This window comes from Neomonachus schauinslandi, chromosome 11 (genome assembly GCF_002201575.2).
Source record: "Neomonachus schauinslandi chromosome 11, ASM220157v2, whole genome shotgun sequence".
NCBI classification, from domain to species: Eukaryota; Metazoa; Chordata; class Mammalia; order Carnivora; family Phocidae; genus Neomonachus; species Neomonachus schauinslandi.
The window spans coordinates 33824550-33845167 of record NC_058413.1 but is presented as its reverse complement, the minus strand read 5'-3'; the positions used below and the strand labels follow the sequence as shown (position 1 = coordinate 33845167).

At 37.2% G+C, this 20618-nt stretch overlaps 1 protein-coding gene across 1 annotated transcript in view; it reads left to right on the top strand.

The window, feature by feature from the left end:
• The window catches only part of LUZP2 (leucine zipper protein 2), a 248677-nt gene that overhangs the window by 182287 nt on the left and 45772 nt on the right, over positions 1 to 20618 (top strand). Inside the window, exon 8 of the mRNA XM_021685868.1 lies at positions 1586 to 1750. Coding sequence (XP_021541543.1) covers positions 1586 to 1750 — 165 coding nt within the window. The remainder of the gene's footprint in view (positions 1 to 1585; positions 1751 to 20618) is intronic.

Sequence of the window (20618 nt, the reverse complement as noted above, 5' to 3'; positions counted from 1 at the left end):
TCAGCAGGACAACAGACTTTGCTGCTTCAGTGGCCCATGGGCGCCCTGAAAGGGTGCACTCCACATGTGCCGGCCTGTCCAGGGGTCTTGGCCCCAGCACCTAATCTCTTCATCTCTCTTGCCGCAAAGGCCACATCTCATGTCTTGAAATGGACGATTATGTGACATTTTCTTATTTGGGTCTACATGCATGACCTTTATTACCCCTGAGTTACCATAAGGTTTCCTAAAAGTTGTATGTGTCTTTCCATTTTGGCACTGGGGGATCTCTCTGTCATTTGTACTCAGCTTTACATTATTATTGTTGTTGTTGTTGTTGTTGTTATTTACTCTATCAGCATTTAAAAGTATTTTTAGGGACGCCTGGGTGGCTCAGTCGGTTAAGCATCCACCTTCGGCTCAGGTCATGATCCCAGGGTCCTGGGATCGAGCCCCATGTCGGGCTCTTTGCTCAGCCAGGAGCCTGCTTCTCCCTCTCCCTCTGCCTGCCGCTCCCCCTGCTTGTACTCTCTCTCTCTCTCTTTTTGTCTGACAAATAAATCTTTAAAAAAAACCAAACCTCCCTTTAAAAAAAATTTAAAAAATAAAATAAAAATATTTTTAGCAGTGGACACTGGTGGTAAGATGGGAGTTACAGATGGTTATTGTCTACATTAGTTCAGTCTGCCTTGTGATATAAACCAGGGAAAAAAAGCAGTCTGAAAACCTTGAACTTTCATTTCTTCAGAGTAAAATAGTAATAATGATGCCAGTTCCACAGATGTTAGAAAGCATAAAATTATTTCATTCATGTGAAAGAGCTTGAAATACTGTGAAATCCTATGCGAATATAAGTGTAAATATTACAATTTACAATCACATCGGATTAACTCCTACCACTTAACAAGGCCCACAGGAAATAAGTGTTTTATTAGAAACAAAATTGATTTTTTTTTCCAATCTGTGAGCAGATTGAGTGGTGCTACAGGCTAATCTGAGAAACACAGGGGCCTGCATTGCCTGGGCACTGGTTTGTAATAAAAGAGATGGACACCAATAGAAAGATGGCAGGTTTCTACAGACATTTTCTTTTTTTTTTAATTATTATGTTCAGCTAAGCCACCGTATAGTACATCGTTAGTTCTTGATGTAGTGTTCAGTGATTCATTAGTTACGTATAACACCCAGTGCACATCACAACATGTGCCCTCCTTAATGCCCATCACCCTGTTACCCCCCCCACCCCCCTCCCTTCTGAGACCCTGAGTTCAGTTCCCGGGATCCACAGACATTTTCTACTTGAAAGTGACCCTAGAGGACATGTCCTTGCCAGCAGGCTATCACGATTGAAATCATGTCTAGTAACACATGTCTCTGAATTTCAGTGTTCAGAATATATCACGAGACACAGTAGCCCCTAAAAACAGACTGAGTGTGCATTAAACAGTGTGTCAGAGTGGAATTTAGAAGTTAGGCAGTTACATTTGAAAACTGGTAGGTATTTGTGTGGGAAATGAGTGTAGGCTAGGAGGACGGGGAGAATCAAATCAAATAAAGAACAACCGGAACCACATGTAAAAGTTGTCATCTCTCTTTTTTTCCATAGGACTCACAGCTAAAAGCAATGAAAGAGACTGTACATCTCTGCCTGTCAACCGTGTTCCGTAATCAACCTCCCCCTTTAAGTCTAACGAGGCCAAATCCAACTCAGCTGCCAATTCTACCTGGGACGGTTGGCCCTGTGATTCCTGATGCAAGTTCAAAATTCCAGGTACACTTCAGTCATGCTTTGAAAGTATAAGCAAGTCATGTACTGTCTTTATACTTCATTCTGTGTGATCATCAGAGTGGATCCAAGTAAGATACCAGATTCGTTGAGAGATTAGGAAGTAAACGGAAGATAGTAACCCTTTTGTAAAGTCTCCGTGGTCACTTGGAGAACATTGCAAGACAACATTTGTTTTAGAGAGCCAGCTGCTTTTTAGCCAGAATTGCCTAGTAATAAAAATAATTATTATTAGTATTCTGAAATAATCTAAAATTATTTTAAAATAATATTTTAACAGTATTGTTTCAATTTATTTATAATAATTATAATCACTTAATATAATTTAATAATACAGTATTTGTTATATAATTTAATGTAATTATATTATTAATCATATTTTAATGATAATAATAACTATTATTTTATAATTAATTAAAAGAAAACATCTTATATTACATACCAGTATACACCAGAGGTTTAATATGGAAAATGCTTTCTCTTAGGGTGTAACGGTCATCCTTACAAAAGTGGATACTTTTTTTAAAAATTAAGGCCATAGTTTTCAACACTTCCTACACATGTGACTATCTTGGGATACTTGTAAGAAAATCCTGACACTTGGGATTCACCCCAAACCTATTGAATTCTTTCTGTTTGGGCTCTAAGTCATCAGTAGTTTTTTAAAACTTCCCAGGAGATTCTGAGAACTGGTGAATCAAGCAAAACTTCCTCAACCCCCACCACCACCCTACATTAGACAGGGCAAAGGGGCGTTTGTTGCTTTCCGTCTCAGTCGTCAGAACTTTCAATGTACAGGCTCTCCGTTTAAATAAATGCTGACACTCTGAAATAGTTATTGGAGAAAGTGTAGCTTCAGGCAGTATATTTGGAAGTGCTGGCCCTCTTACCACTTGCCTTAGGACCACTTGCTGCCAGTCCGACTTCTAATGCAAATTTCAAACAACGGTGGGCCCAGAAACACCTGAGAACCACTGATAAGAGTTACCCAGTGATGCAGTACTTTTGGGGCTTTCTTACTGCTTATTCTGATCCCCAAACTTGAATTAAAAGGGGTGTGCACAAATGACAGTTTAGAGAAATACTGTTTTCGGAATCAAAACCAAGAGAAAAAAAGAATGTAGTGTTATGTTTTTATCTGTAACTAATCAACATATGGACTGCACAGATTTAGTCTGTATAATCTCATGTTTCTCTGTCAAAAATCATTTAAAAATGTATGTTTTCATTTCATCTTATTCTCTTCTTACTCGGTACCTAAGGATCTCTAGAAATGTTTAGGCCAGTATCTTTCTCCATTATTTTTTCCTGCCTCTTTGGAAACTCTAGGTCTAAAGTGTTTGTTTGCTTAACCAAAGGCAGGGAAGAAAGTTGCATAATAATATATTTGTTATGTTTAGGAAAAATCCTGAAGAAATCCATTGACACTGGTCACTGGTAAAATGCCAAGCTTTCCAAGCTTTTCACACAGTGTCACGCACCCACCGGGAAGCTACACTCTGCCTCCTTAGTGTTGGTCTAAGAGAGGAGCAAAGGTTCAGCCTTATTAAGTCTGATGACTTTGGGCAAAGCACTTTGTAATTCTTTGGGCACACAGGACACTTGTCTCCAACTCAAAATATGTTTGTTTAGGCCCAAGTAAAACTGGGCTCTTTATGACCCTGAACGTGTGGAGGAAATTACTGATTGTTCCTTTAACTGATTTACTATGAATAAATGTCCTGTCCTTGAAATAAATAATAAATATTTATTATTTCCCTTGGCTTATCACAGAAAAATGTAGGAAGCATTTAGATGAGGATGGTTTAGGAATTGCTCATTTCTCAAAAAGCAATAACAGAAAAATCTAATTGTTTAAGATAAAGTTCAATAAATCTAAGTTGATGTACTATAGAGCATTCTATTTTATGGATTAGCATTAAAAGCTTCTCTAGTGTTTGTGTTTTGCCCGCATTCTTTATCTTTTCATTAGTGGTGGAAATTGTATTTTTATGTATACTTGGGTTTTCAGCTCTATGCCAGCACCTCAGGAAACATTTTTAAAATCCCAAATAATACGATGTGATGTGGGGTGTGGGTAAGAGAGACCCTCCCATCACGGAATCTTTTTTTCTCTGTACGTGAAAAAAGGAGCATTTAAATGAGGACGTTTTACTGGTACACCTTCAGAGTTGGCTAATTATAGCTGAAGTGACGTGATGTGCCTGCCTGCGAGCTGTGAGGGGTCACATCTCTCACCCTCCCTGTACCTCAGTTTCCTCAAGTGCCTGTGGTGCCTGTCAGAGTGTTGTTGTGGCATGAACATTACAACTAATAGGGCACCTGCGTGGCTCAGTTGGTTAAGCGACTGCCTTCGGCTCAGGTCATGATCCTGGAGTCCCGGGATCGAGTCCCGCATCGGGCTCCCTGCTCGGCAGGGAGTCTGCTTCTCCCTCTGACCCTCCCCACTCTCATGTGCTTTCTCTCATTCTCTCTCTCTCAAATAAATAAATAAAATCTTAAAAAAAAAAGAAAAGAAAAGAAACAACTAATAACGCCCCCTGTTTTCCGTGGACTAGGACTGGTCTCGTCTACTTTCATTTGGTTTCTTAAATCTTCAACTCTTGAATGGTTTTCCCGGAAATCTGTGAAACATAGCCAAGTAAGCAATTTTCAACTCACATCTGGAAAAAAGACAAAATACCCACATACCGTGCCCACCCAAATGTCATTTTATTTTATTTTTCTTAAAGAAGATTTGGTAATACAGTCAAAATTTTCATTGCGTTATTCATGTGTGTGTATGTATGTATGTGTATACACACATACATACATACACGTACTGATTATTACATTAAATATATATGTGTATATTTCACTGTGGATTTTAAAAGCCACAGATTTCATTAGGCGGGGAGTTCAACATTACAAGAATCTACTGGCAAAAACTTAAAATAATTTATATATTGGTAACCCCTACCTTTTTTTAAGATTTATTTATTTATTTGAGAGAGAGAGAGAGAGTGCATGAGCAGGGGGAGGAGCAGAGGGGGAGAGAGAGAGAGAATCTTAAGCAGACTCCCCTGCTCAGCGCAGAGCCCGGATGCAGGACTCCATCTCACAACCCTGAGATCATGACCTGAGCCAAAATCAAGAGTCAGACACTTAACTGACTGAGCCACCCAGGTGGCCCTGGGAACCTCTGTTTTGTTTTTGTTTTTTTTAATTCTGGAGGATGCCTTTATACGACCTTTTAGTCCTACAGCTGAATTTTCTGCTGAGGACCCTCAGTCGGGTCAGTCAGTCTCCTTTCCTTCATCGTATTCTCCATAGTTGTTATGTTGCTTCTCTCTAATTTGAGGGAATTTTTTCCTACCCTCCAAGTTAGAATTACTTTTTCTATTCTCAGTGCTCTGATAGCACAGTGTTTACCCCTCATGGCTCTTGATCACACCATGAACACAATGATGGCTGCATACTCCTCTCTCCTTAAAGGAGACAACTGTGCTTAGCTCCTTGATCTGCTCACATTATTCAGTGTCCAGAATGATGTTTCTACAGAATTCATTTGAAATGACACTTGCTGTATTTTTGTTTTAGTCAGTTCGGGCTGTTATAACAAAATGCTGTAGGACTTAAATCATTTCTCGCAGTTCTGGAGGCTGTGAAGCCCAGGATCAAGGTGCTCCCAGATTCAGTTCTTGATGAGGGCCCTCTTCCTGGAAGGTAGACAGCTGCCTTTTGGCTGAGTGCTCACATGGTCTTTTTTAGACATGTGTGACTGGAAAGAGATCTTTTTCTCTCTTTATATTTTTTATGAGGGCACTAATCCCACCACGAGGGCTCCACCATCATGACTTAATCTAAACCTAATTACCTTCAGAAGGCCCAGCTCCTAATACCATCATATTGGGGGTTAGGGCTTTAACATAGGAATTTTATTTTACTTTAAAGATTTTATTTATTTATTTGACAGAGAGAGACACAGCAAGAGAGGGAACACAAGCAGGGGGAGCGGGAGAGGGAGAAACAGGCCTCCTGCTGTGCAGGGAGCCCGATGTGGGACTCGATCCCAGGACCCTGGGATCATGACCTGAACGAAAGGCAGATGCTTAACAACTGAGCCGTCCAGGTGCCCCAACATAGGAATTTTAGATGATACAGATAATCAGTCCATAGCAGTGCTCCTCTTCTTGGATATTTTCCTTATTTAGAAGTTAGAAAATATATATTATTGAGTGGTCATAAAGTGCTTTATATTCAACCAAATTGTTTTCCATCTGTATGCCAGGACCATGCTCATCACTGGGGATGCAAATTTGAGATCACATGATCTTTTGGACACTGACTGAATTCTCTGTACAAAGAGAACAAGAGAAAAAAATGCAAGGGGTGTGTGATAGATCAGGACTTTTTTTTTTTTGTATTTGGAATTTCATATTCCAAATAGCTTTGATTAAAGATAAAGACTAAGGAGACCTGGATCCAAAGGCACATGAGATGATGTCTTTGTTATGAGAGTATATATTTATTATGTAGAAAATATTGTTGCAACAGAGAGGTAAAGAGCAAAGGTACGAGCCAGGAGCTCTGATTTGCATTTGCCTAAAATAACTCCTAACTAGAGTGGAAACAAGCAAACCAGTGACAGTCTATTTCCCTGAACCATGTAGAGGATGATGGTGATCTGATCTATGGTACAGAAATGGAAACAGCGTTCCAGATGTCATGGGGGCATAAAACTGCTGTGATGTAGTGGTTAAGTGGGATGCATGAAGGCAGGATGTGAAGAAGAACACTCTGTGCTTGCATTTATTCACTGTGATGCAAAAGGCAAGAGGAGAACCAAGATTGGTTTGTTTCTCAACATACTAAGTGTTAGAGGTCTCTCATACAGTCAAGTGTCTATATCCCATAGGTGATTGAACATTTGAATCTGGAATGCAGGGAAGACACCTGAGTGGAGATAAAGGATTTAGCATCACCATGGCTGGTGATTAAATGTTGGAAGTAGATTAAATGACTTGACAGGACAATGTGGAATGAAAAGAGATGAGGGTCACAAAAGACCCCAGAGAAGAGAAATACTTCAGTGTGGTTTTTTGTGTAGCCTAATTGACGTAATGTTTATGGTAAAAGTGCATCTCTTGTCTTTCGTTGAGATCCTCTTTTGGACTGAGAGCCATGACTTTTTCATGCTGTTTTACCAGTACAAAACAACGGAATACGCATGTCATTGTGTAAAGTTAGAGAACAGTGAATACTCCGTGGCTGGTATTTGCTTTTAAAAGCAGACTAGGGGTGCCTGGGTGGTTCAGTTGGTTGGGCATCTGACTCTTAGTTTTGGCTCAGGTCATGATCTCAGGGATGTGAGATGGAGCCCCACATGGAGCTCTGAGCTCAGGGGGGAGTCAGCTTGAGATTCTCTCCCTCTCCCTAGGCCCCTCCCCCTGCTTGCTCGCTCTCTAAAATAAATAAATAAATCTTTAAAAAAATAAATGCTGACTGTTTAAGTTCTCAGAGTTTGTACTAGTCAGGTCATAAACACAGCCCTTATTAAATATTAATTACATATACTTACAATTAAGTAAAATTTACTAAAAGCAAATGTGGTAAATACCAAAACTGCTACATCATGCTATTATCTCTGTTCCTGAGGTTATTATAATATGTCTTTTGGGCCCATGTTGTGGAAATACTATACGAGGCTGTGCTACTGATTTCTCTTTCCATTTCATATTCAATATTACTGCCTTGATAGATTGAAATTGGTAGTATTTATACCATAGAAATTGACAAACACTACAAATCAGGGTCCTCCTGACCCCCTAAGTTAGTGAATAACACACCCTTGTGTATGTATGAGTATGGCGTGTGTGCATGTGTGTTAAACCTTTAAGATAGGCTTACTTGGCATCATAATATACAAACGATATGTGATCAACATACTCATTTGTTTTTGTCTTCTGCTTGTGTGGTAGAGCTAGATGAAAAGTAAGCGCTGAGAAAAGGCAAAACAATTAGTTTTAAAAACTGCTTGTTTAATTAATGGCATGTTCAGAAAAACCTAACACTTTTTATATGTCCATTATACTGTTTTCCTTAATTATATTCATCTTATTATAAAATATCGAATGTGGCTTTATGTAATTTAGAAAATGTACAAATGCAGAGGAAGAACAGGAGGCCTATTACCCAGAGGTCTATTTTTAGGTGAAAAAATATGAATTATGAATACAGTAATGTCATTGGTGTTTACAACTGCATGATAGGCAGTTTAAGAGCTAGGATTCACTTTACATTAGGGTGATGATATTTACCTGTGAGTGTTTCTGGGAGGGTTAAGTAAGATGCGAAAAAGGCCACACACTGGCCCTGGCACATTAGTCAAAAACAGTTCCCAGTCTCCTCCCTTCCGCTCTCCTCCCTTCCCCAGAGCTGAAGTCTCCACAGGACAGGCTCCCCTCAGCCTTGGTCCCTCGGTAAGCCTGGAGAGGAAAGAATTTGTGGCGCACCTGCACCATGCATCCAAGGTCGTGTGCCTCATGGGGACTGCTGGGTTGTTCTCGCCTCCCCACCCGGGACCATCTGCTTCCTGGTCCCAAACCCACCAGTTACCACATCAGGGCAGAGACCTTCAAGAGGAGAAAAGGCCCATGTTTCTTTTCTTTTCTTTTTTTTTTTTTTAAGATTTTATTTATTTATTTGAGAGAGGGAGAGAGAGTGAGCACGAGTGCGGGACAGAGGCAGAGGGAGCGGGAGAAGCAGACTCGCCACTGAGCAGAGAACCCGATGCGCGGCTAGACCCTAGGACCCTGGGATCATGACCTGAGCCGAAGGCAGACGCTTAACCGACTGAGCCCACCCAGGCATCCCAAGGCTCATGTTTCTGTCCCCAGTGTTCTAGCTAAGACCCTTGAGGGTACAGAGGGTCTTCTGCCTATGTAATTAGGCTGTACTTTTCATCAACATCCAAGAAATCTTGTATAATGAACATAACTACAAGGAAAATTGTGGTTTTAAAGAGAGAGCTAAGATTCTTAAGTCAGACTGACCAAGTAAAATCTGTTTTCTGCAACTTTCTAACTTTGAAACTTTGATCAAATTACTTCTCTGGGACTAATCTTCTGTATATATAAGATGGAGACAATAATAGCACCAACCCTACAGAGCTGGTGTGACGAATTAATAAAAAAAAAAATCCACATACAGCCTTCAGCTTATGCAGTACTGTCTGACCCTGAGAAACAATAAAAGTAGGAAGTAAGTATTATATCTGGAAACCAGGATAACACTTTGAAAAGATTTAAAGATTTTTGGTATGGAATATTAACTTTAATTAAAACAAAAATTGTGTGCCTTGTTTTATTGTTGATATGTGAGTATGCAATAGATCTGTCCAAATGAGTACAACTATAGTTTTTTTTAGCATAGTAGTATGGATGGATTCGTAGAATACATTTAATGTCAGCGATCATAATAGTAGGAGAACATTGAAAGACAGCAGAAAGGAAAAACAATTCAGATAAGTAATGCCGATAAAAAACAATGAGGAAATTGTCATGAAAATCCGGTATTTCAAACGGCGCCTGGGTGGCTCAGTCGTTAAGCGTCTGCCTTCGGCTCAGGTCATGATCCCAGGGTCCTGGGATTGAGCCCTACATCGGGCTCCCTGCTCAAGGGGAAGCCTGCTTCTCCCTCTCCCACTCCCCCTTCTTGTGTTGTCTCTCTCTCTGTCAAATAAATAAATAAAATCTTTAAAAAAAAAAAAAGAAAGAAAGAAAAGAAAATCCAGTATTTCATCCTCACCCCAGGCGGTGACCATCTTCTTTCTTCTTCTTTCCATGCAGCTCACTGCCTTGGATTTATCTGCACTTTACACTGGTAAAGGTCACAACTGTGGTATCTGTTTAATTGGACAAGGATGATTTGTTTTTTGTTTTGTGTGTGTGTGTTTTTTTCCCCGTTTGTTAGAAATGCCAAAGTCATTCTAGTGACCCCATTCAGGAGCTTAAAGTCATCCAAGCGAAAATTGCATTCTGCTTGGTGCCCGACGGTTTAAAGCAAAGTGGATTTGTATTTCCCTCTCTTCTGCCAAAAACCTGTTGCAATGCAATTTCCAAGAAGTCTCAAAGCAATGCACCTGGAATCATCATAGACCAAAGGTTCTCAACCCAGGCTGCATTTTTAATCACTGGGGGTTTCACTCACCCCTGAGTGTCAACACTCAAAATTCTGATACAATCCAACTGAAGAGCAGGCTAGTTTGGGGGATTATTCAAAGCTCCCAGATTATTCTAATTTATATCCAACGTTGAGAACTATTAAGATCCTTACTCTAAGAATGGGAAAGGAGTCTAAGAATTAAGCCTACCCTTTTCCCCCACTTCCCTAGAGAAGAGATTTATCAGCTACCTCAGAGGTTTTAGATAGATCTGGTTTTCTACCAGTTGTCTGTCATTAGCTCACTATTTGGTTATCTTTCACATCCGTCAACTGTTGGTGTTCTTCCATGCTACAAAATATATTTTATATCTTTATATCCAGGGTTATTGTAAGGATAAAAATGAACACATAAGTTGAAAACACTTTCGTAAACTATAACATTATAACTAAGGAATTTTCTTTGGATTTCATTTTTGGTCCTAGGAGGTCTTAATAGCTTCTTTGATTACTTTGCAGCAGGTATGTGGCAATGAAGCTAAGTTTCAGTTAAAAATATTTAAAATAGTTTTGTTTTATTAAATAATTAATTAAATAATAATTTAAATAATATATAATAAACAAACATTAAAAATTAAAAAATAATAAATTTAATTTAAATATTTTATTAAAAATAAGAATTCAGTTAAAAATAAAAAACATGGTATTTTATGAATATACATGATGTATATGTACATAAATATTGTAAAATTATGTTATATATTATAAGATACATATTTGATCTGGTAAATATGAAAATTGAACCCACAAGGAATCTTTGATGTATTTTTTTTTAGTACTGGTGTGCAGGTTTGTACTTGGAATAGTCTGAAACCAAATTCTCATTAGTTTTGATTTATTCTTGATACTTATATAATAAGAACAGTATTTATAGAAACTGATTAGTCGAGTACCTCTATGAAGTTCTTTCAAAGACAGTTTTTAGCAACAGGAGGACATAATTCATTCAATCTTCCTAAAATTAGAATAGGAACAAAACATTCTTGGTCAAAATGTTATCTTAGGTAACTCTAGGAAGTCACATTAATATTCAGAGAAAACCTCACTACTGGATATCTTCTTTGTCACAAAAGAATGGCTACCAGGTTCCATTTTCTTTTTATTTTCTTTCATAATTGAGATTTTATTGGTCGTCTTGAGGACCGATAGCCAGATGTTTCAGTTTGTACACAATGAACGTATGTACCAAAAAATGTAAAAGGTATGCAGTTGTGATTCTTTTCTAAACAGTTATTCCAGCGACTTTCCAGCTTAAATTTGGAGGCAAATTTTTTTCTTAAGAGGATATCATGTGCAAATATTTTCAAATGTTGTTAAGCTGTTGTGTCATAAATCCCCCTAACTCACAAAATCATCTACAGCACATACTCAGCACATTATCAAAGTTACGAGGTAAACTGAACTACCAGGACCAAAGATGTTACAGAGTGCATGAAATTCTGATAGGGAGAGCCAAGGCCAAGGAATGGCTTTCCCTTAGGAAACAATTCTACTAAAAATAAGATGAGAAGAGAAGTAATTTAAAATGATCAAGACATAATAAATGCAGGACTGTGGCTCCAAATTGCCATCCAGTGTGCTGTGTATTGTAGGACATAAAACTACTTCTCCAGCTGTGGAATGATAATCAAGACAATCAAAACCTCCCATATTCAATATCCCACTATTTTCTGATTATACCAAAAATAAACAACCAGCAAATGATTTTGCCTCTTAAAAAAAAAAAAAGAAATTTACATTTAAAAAATGGGATGAGGCAAGATTCTCTCCTTCTTAAAAATGTTTCTAGAGCTACTAAAAGATTTCCATCTACAAAATAGTTGATAAAAATATTCCTCTGGATTGTATAAGAAGGGAGACAGGCACGATCTGTAGGACATGGTATATGATGTAGTCAGACTCAGCTTTTTTTCTCTCCTGCTTCATCAGAGGCTGGACCCTCCTTGTTTGTAGTTTCTCCATTTTCTGCAGGTAAATCATCTTTAGTTTCTGGGTTAGACATTTTCTCCTGTTTTTCCTTTGCTCCCCTTTTCTCTTTTGTCTGAAGATTTATCATTTCCTGCTGTATTTCCTGGGCTTCCTTTCCACTTTGCAGGAGCAGGTTTAGATGACAAGCTCCCCTATTGATCTCGCCCTGGGGAGCTTCTTTGGCAGAGCCCATCCTCTAAAACACACTGTTATAGAAGGTTATAAATAGTGAGAGGGTGGTCAGAGTTAAAGCATTCTAAGGTCTTTGCATTTTTTGGAAAGCAAAAATATTGAATAACTGCAAACTCTGACAAGTATTCACATCAAGATATTCTGAATAACCCCACACACATAAAATATTTTATTACTAAAAAATGCTACCCATCAAAAAAAAAAAAAATGCTAGCCATTATCTGAGCTTTCAAGAAGTCAATCACTGACTACAGATCACCATTACAAATATAATAATTATGAAAAGTTTTGAAATACTGTGGGAATTGCCAAAATGTGACACACAGACATGAAGTGAGCAGATGCTGTCTGAAAAATGGCACTGAGAGACTTGCTTGATGCAGGGTTGCCACAAACCTTCCATTTGTAAAAAAACACAGTATCTGCTAAGTGCAATAAAGCAAGGTACACCTGAGGCAATAGAGAGAGAATGATTAGGAAGACAAGATGATACTAGCAAACACAATTTTTAGGAGATTAATAGTATCTTCTTGGGGAGAGACGATGAGTCTGTGGTGGTGGGAAAAGGGAGGAGGGGATGGATTTGAGAAATGCAAAGGATAAAAAATTTGGAGGAATTTGTGTGGAAGTGTGAGAAGATGAGTTGATTCTTTTAAATAAGTTATTTGTGAAGAGGAGGAAAGTGGACAAATGTATGGGGGGCTTCTTAACAGGATGGAAGGAGATTGAGTACATTTTTGGTAAAAGAGAAAGGGGGAATGAATAAAGATAATGAAGACAAAATTTAGAGACCTATATTAAGTAGTCAAAATTCTAGAAGAAGCACCAAGGGATATGAAAATGATCACTAGGTAAAGAGCAGTAGGGACATACCAACTTCTGAGATGGAAGATCAACTGGTTAAGATGAAGGAAGGTATGGATTAATTTTGATGTAGATGAAGGACAGTTCAAAGGGGATGCTGCCCAATGGCCTGTAGTTCATCAGTGAAAATTAGGCCCTTACTGACTCTGGAGAAGCTTCCTGTCCCTCTAGACAAATGCTTTGGCAAACCTGTCTGTACCCATCACATATACACTAATTCCAATTTCTAAATTCCCTCTATCACACATCTGTTGGTACCCTGCTTTGTTTTCCAATCCTAGGGGAAAAATGAAACGACACATCTTCTCAAGAGACATAAAGTTAGGAAACATGAGATCCAGTAAAATGAGGTATTGCTTCAAAGAAAATATAGTAAAATAAAAGTAATCATTATACTCAAAGATGATATAAACTAAAATTAACAGTAAATCCAAAAGAAAATTAGCAAATTCATTTGTATTCCAGCAAATGTAAATTTGTTAATAAAATGTGCTAAGGGATTAAAATCACCTAAAATTCACTAGTTTCCAGTGTATTAAAACCAACTTCTTAAATAGAGTTAAATGCTAATCCATTCTGTATATACATTATCATGTACATGTAGAGAGAAACGAATAATGCTTTTTCAGTTGTAGGCTTATGCTTCTTTCCAATGGTCCTTTTTAGGCATTAACAAGTTCTATTAGGTGGGTACTCTGAGAATGCTGGACTCTCCCTTTATCATCACTGTCCTGGAAATCTGTGTTGGAATCTGCAACTAAATGTTAGCTACTCAGTGCCAAGAATCATGTGTAAGAGCACAGAATTTGGAATTCAACAGACCAATTCTAAATCCCAGCTTCTGCCAATTATTCAATGCACATATGAGATATTGAGAAATTAAACTGGAGACTGTGATTATTCCTTTTGAAATAGAGCTAACAATACAAAACAATGACCCTAGTAAACTAAGATGTATAAATGCTAAATTTATAGCATGATATCTGGCATACAGTATAGCTAATGTTTAAGAGCATAGATTCTAAAGGCAAACTGCCCGGATTTGAATTTGTGCTCTGTAATAATCGGCTGTGTAACAAAGGCAAATTTTTAAACCAATTCTTACCAGCAACATGGGGATAATACTATTTTCCTCAAAAGGTTGTTATGAGGACAAACTAAATATTATTAGTTTCAGACTTATTTGCTCTAGTGAAATATCATTGTGTGTCCATCTCTGGGGAAGTGTCCATCACAAAATTCTATATGGGGGACAATAAGAAAATAATACATGCATTCATCAAAAGAATTTCCACAAAAGGACTTCCAAAAACAACAGGAAACATAAGATCTTTATATTTGCTGAAAGTAATTATTCTTTGTACTAGATTTGATGAAAGACCAGAGAATTGTCATCTTGATCCACCCTCAATGCACTGAGTTGGATTTAAATGTTTCAAAGAAAATTAAAAATAGTAGCCTTGCTTTTCATCACTCTATGAAGCACATTGATATTCAGGATTTTGTGAAATTATAGACAGTCTTTTTGAATCTCCTAGAGTGCCAGTGTTAGGCTTTCCTATGACATGTTTAGTCCTCTTCGATCTCCTCTTTACAAAAGCAAGAATATTTCCTGAGTGTCTGTAGCTACCTAACCTAGGAAGTTATTCAAATCAAGTATACTCAAAGACCAAACTTTTCTCCTTTGTATGCTATTGCGTAAGTTCTAATTGCTCAATAATAATAACAATAGTGATGAATTTAATTTGCATAGTCCTTTATGGTGATTACTATAAGATGTTTTACTAGATTATAGTAATAAATAGAGCAGATCTTACTGTAACTATTTTACTTACAAAGGAACTGAAACAGGAACCCAGGTTTTTTATGCCAAATCTTGTGCACCAAATCACCGTCTCAGAATGCACACTACTTAGAACTTCAGAGATATTCTTACAAAAAGGAATGAACATTTAAGTATACACTGCTTCTTACATTATCACAACACTTTAATTTTATAGAGTATTTATTCTGTAACTGATTTACTGCTGAGAGCTTTGCACAAGTTTTCTCAGTTAAAATCCAGAAGAACATTTTCAGGTGGTACTGGTAATATTCTGATGTTATAAGTGAGAAAACTAAGGCATTATAGAGGTTAGTGATCCCTCTTAAGTCTCAAAACTAGGTCATTGGCAATTGAGGTTTTGAAGTCAAGTGTACCTGGCTCTAGAATCTGAGAGTCTGACCATCACTTTACAGCTGAAGATGTGGCTCTGATAACAACCCCCTTGCATTTAGAAGAGAAGGAAAAAGGAACAAAAAGCAAAACAACAAGAAAACAATTCACAAAATGGCAATAGTAAGTCTATACTTATCAATATTTACTTTAAATGTAAATAGACTAAACTATCCAATCAAAGACATAGAGTAGGAAAATGGGTGTAAAAACAAGACCTAACTATATGCTGCCTACAACAGACAAATTTCAGCTTTAAGGACACGTGTAGGCTAAAAGTGAAGGGATGGAAAAAGACATTCTATCCTTATGGAAATCTAAAGAAAGCAGAGATAGCTATACTTATATCAAACCAAATAAACTTTAAACCAAGGACTGTAAGAAGAGACCAAAAAAGCCATTATATAATAATAAAGGGGTCAATTCATCAGGAGATTAAAAAATAAAATAGGAGCACCTAAATATATAAAATGAATATTAACAAATCTCAAGGGAGAATAGGCAGAGAATATAATACAATGCTAGTAAGGGACTTTAGTAGCCTTCTTTCAACAATGGATCAATCATCCAAACAGAAAAGGATACATTGGACTCAAACTACATGTTAGATTAGATGGACCTAACAGACGTTTACGGAATATTCCATCTAACAGCAGGATACATATGCCTCTTAAGCACACATGGAACATTCTCCAGGACAGATCATATATTAGTCCACAAAATAAGTCTTAATAAATTTAAGAAGATTGAAATAATATCAAGCATTTTTTCTAACCTCAGTGGTATGAAATAAAAGAATCATAAGAAAACTGGACAATTCACAGATATGTGAAGATTAAACAATATGTTCCTGCACAAGCAATGAGTCAAAAAAAAAATCAAAAGAGAAATTTAAAAAAATTTTTTTTTTCAGATAAATAAAAATGGAAATGTGACACATCAAAACTTATGGGATGCAGTTCTAAAAATGAAATTTAGAGAGATGGCTGGGTGGCTCGCTCAGTTAAGCGTCTGCCTTCAGCTCAGGTCATGATCCCAGGGTCCTGGGATCGAGTTCCGCATCCGGCTCCCTGCTCAGTGAGGAGCCTGCTTCTCCCTCTGCCTCTGCCCCTCCCCCTGCTTGTGCTCTCTCTCTCTCTCTCTTTTTCTGACAAATAAATAAGTAAAATCTTTAAAAAATAAAAATGAAATTTAGAGTGATAAACACCTGCATTAAAAAAAAGAAAAATCTCAAATAAACAACCTAACTTACACCTCAAAGAACTAGCAAAAGAACAAACTAAACCCAAAGTTAACAAGGAAAGAAATAACAAAGATCATAGGCAAATATATGTAATAGAGACTAAAAAGATGATAGAAAAGATTGAAAAAATTAAGAGCTGATTTTTTGGGAAGAGATAAAATAGACAAAACTTTAGTTAGACTTACCAAGAAACAAAGAGAAAGGACTCAAATAATAAAATTGCAATTGAAAGAAATGATGTTACAACTGATGCCACACAAATAAAATGGATCATAACAGACTACCACAAACAACCATGCACCAAAAAGTTGGACAGCCTAGAAGAAATAAATAAATTGCTAGAAACACACACTGTACCAAGACTGAATAATGCTGAAATATAAAATCTGATCAGACCAATCACTACTAAGGAAATTAATCAGTGATTAAAAACCTCCCAACAAACAGAAGTTCAAGACCAGATGGCACCATTGGAGAAATCTGTCAACCTTTTAAAGAGGAATTAATACCAATTATATCGAAGTTAAAAAAAAAAAAAAAGAGGGAATCCTTCCAAATGCATACTAGGTCAGCATTCCCCTGATACCAAAGCCAGACAAGGACACCACAAGAAAAGAAAATTATAGGCCAGTATCCTCGATGAACATAGATGCAAAAATCCTCCACAAAATATTAGCAGATGGAATTCAACACTACATTGAAAGGATCATACACCATGATCAAGTGGGATTTATTCCAGAGATGGAAGGATGATTCAACACCCACAAATCAGTAAATGACTTAAAAATCATATGATCATCTCAATAGATGAGAAAAAGCATTTGACAGAATTCAATATCACTTTATGATTAAAAAATCTCCACAAACTGGATGTAGAGGGAATGTACTTCAACATAATAAAGACCACATTTGACAAGTCTGCCGCTAACATCATACTCAACTATGAAAAGTCAAGATTGGAAACAAAACAAGGGTGTTCCCTCAGAATTGGATGTCCTAGGCAGAGCAAATAGCAAGAAAAAGAAATAAAAGCATCTGGGAAAGAAAGAAGAAAGTCTCTGTTTGTAGATGACATGATCTTATACATAGAAAACTCTAAAGACTCCCAAATATCAGAATTAATAACTTCAGTAAAGTTGCTGGTAGGTACTTATGAGCCTTCTATTTTGATCTGTCACATCCTGTTGATTCAGAAGATATTACATATAGAATCTGCACTACTGAGATAAATTTATAAGATAACTTTTTTGAAATGGTTCGGCAACATTCTCTGTAGACACAACTAATATTGTTAAAATGTCCATACTATCCAAATCCATCTATAGGTTCAATGTAATCTCTGTCAAAATTCCAATGGCATTTTTCACAGAAATAGAAAACAACAAACGTAGAATTTGTATGGAACCACAAAAGATCCCCAATAGCCAAAGCAATCCTGAGAACAAAATTGGAGGCATCACACTCACTGATTTCAAACTATATTACAAAGCTATAGTAATCAGAGCAGTATAGTAGTGGCATAAAAACAGATCTGTAGACCAATGGAATAGAATAGAGAGCCCAAAAGGTAAAAAATAAAAACTCCCAGCCATTTTCTATTCAGGCAAACTTGAATTCAGTTGTCTGCTCTGTTATTTCCTAAGTGATTTAATCTTTGGCAAGTGCTTTGACATCTTTAAGAATCTGTTATCTCAAAAAAAAAAATTCTGTTATCTCATATAATACAATAATAGTATAACTTTGTAGGGTTGTTAGGGAAGACTGAATGAGATAGTGCATTTACAGCATACTCATAAGTATTCAATTAATGTTAGCTTCTTGTAAGCAGGTAGTTAACAGAATGTCAGTTGAGTCTTATCTTTCCATTATATGCAAAAATTAAAGTCTCTGTTGCTTCTGGAAACATTTCAGTGATAGCACTAAATGGACATGTGGTTGATGGTTTAATTCACAACAGTAAACTCCTGAGGACCCGGGGCATATCTTCATTATTTTAGTTCCTCTAAAGTTCACCATAATACCTTTATCTAACGGTAAATGTTTGATGAGTGAAGAAACAAATGAATAAATTAATGAATGAGGAATCTGAGACAAGGAATACTTCCTCATTAGCCAAATTACAATGTGTTCATGAGATGCTGTATCTCTTAAAAGTTTTTCACATCCATACAATCATTCTGTGATGGAGAGTAAACATACTCATTTTAGTGACAACAACTGCTGTGGATTCCCATATTAAACACATGCTCTTTTCATACTTCATCATTAGTCATGTGTGTATTGTGAATTTCAGTATCTGTGATGGCAACAGCTTTGCCTTAATCCAGCCTACTACTCTTGCTAGACAGAGTCAATGAAAAGTGAGCATGGGGTTCAGGCCATTTTATTTCCAATATTATATGTAAAATATTCTAATCTTATTTTAAAACAAAATATAAAAACTGTGAATGTTCATGAATGCCTTTTTCATAGATGATGATAAAACTACCATATTTAAGTTAATCTGAGTCACACCAGTGTTCAGTTTTCCAGAATAACCTTATGTTTATTGTCCAGACTTAATTAAAATACCAGAAAGTAGCATGTGATCTCATTGAATCCCTGAGAACTTTTAATTTTGCCACTGCTCATTCTCCATGGCTAAATTTACCATTCATTCAGGAATCATTCCTGATAGAGTTAAAACATATATAGGAGAACCTTTCCCACTACCTGGGGCACATGCTATCAAAGGATGGGGATAACAGGGAGTTTCCCATAATGCTTATGTAAAGACCCAAGAGGCAGCATTTCCTATCCTCTTCCTACAAAGTTGACCATTTGTATAACCAGCATTCATCTTATTTCCATGGATTACGGATTCAATTTCCTATTATTATTGTTAGGGTGAGGGTCCTTCTGTGCATGCGAACCTGCTTTTCTGAGCACTTAAGAAATCCTGATTGACATTTTCCCAGTTCTCTCACTTGGGCAAAAGATAATATCCTCCTATTCCCTGTATGTCTGTGAGTCCCTCACCTGAATAATAAGATAGTGTAAATAATTCTGATGCTTTCAGGGCGCCTGGGTGACTCAGTCGATTAAGCTTCTGCCTTTGGCTCAGGTCATGATCCCAGGGTCCTGGGATCGAGCCCCACATCGGGCTCCCTGTTCAGTGGGGAGTCCGTTTGTCCCTCTCCCTCTGTTTCTTCTGTCTCTCTCACTCTCTCTCAAATAAGATCTTTCAAAAAAATAAAATCAATTAAAAAAATAATACTGATGCTTCCATTATGACCTGCTGCCCATAATACTGTTTTCAGATGAGTGATTTAAACTCCTTCCTGCCAACCTCCCCACACAGTTGTCCAGCTATGCTTAAATCTGCCACACAAGTTAGACATTATAAACATTGGACCTCCCATCTAGAGCTATTCTTTACAACTGGGAAGGTGTCTCTCTCCCTGAAGCATCAGTTTTCCCTTCCTCCTCATCCGTCCTGCTGTTGCTGCTAAAGCCCCAGCAATAGCCCAGCAAAATCCCAAGTTGCATTATACCACTATTGACACAGTTAAAAGCATGCCCTTGGTCTCATTAAGCTTTTACTTGGACCATATTAAAAACAGACCCTCTCTGGCTTCTCCATATACTTAATGTTTTGTTGGCATGAAATAGATAAAATGTTTAATTTTCAACTTTAAAATGTGTAAAATACATTTAGTAAGACTTTGTCTGAATTCCTAGTTTTGTTTTTTTTTTTACTTTTAGCCATTTGTTAATGCTTTCAGATAAATATTTTGAACATGTATATGGTATCGATTCTTTGTTATGTTTATATTCTCATAGACATAGGTCCACTCATCATTTATAATATCAACTACTTTTTAAAAATATAAATTATTTTTATTTTATTTTATTTTAAAGACTTTATTAATTTATTTGACAGAGAGAGACACAGCAAGAGAGGGAACACAAGCAGGGGGGGTCGGGGGGGGAGAAGCAGGCTTCCCACCGAGCAAGGAGCCCAATGTGGGGCTCCATCCCAGGACCCTGGGATCATGACCTGAGCCAAAGGCAGACACTTAATGACTGAGCCACCCGGGTTCCCCTAAAAATATTAATTATTTTTATTATAAAACATATGCTAAGGGATGACTGGGTGGCTCAGTCGGTTAAGCATCTGACTGGGGCAC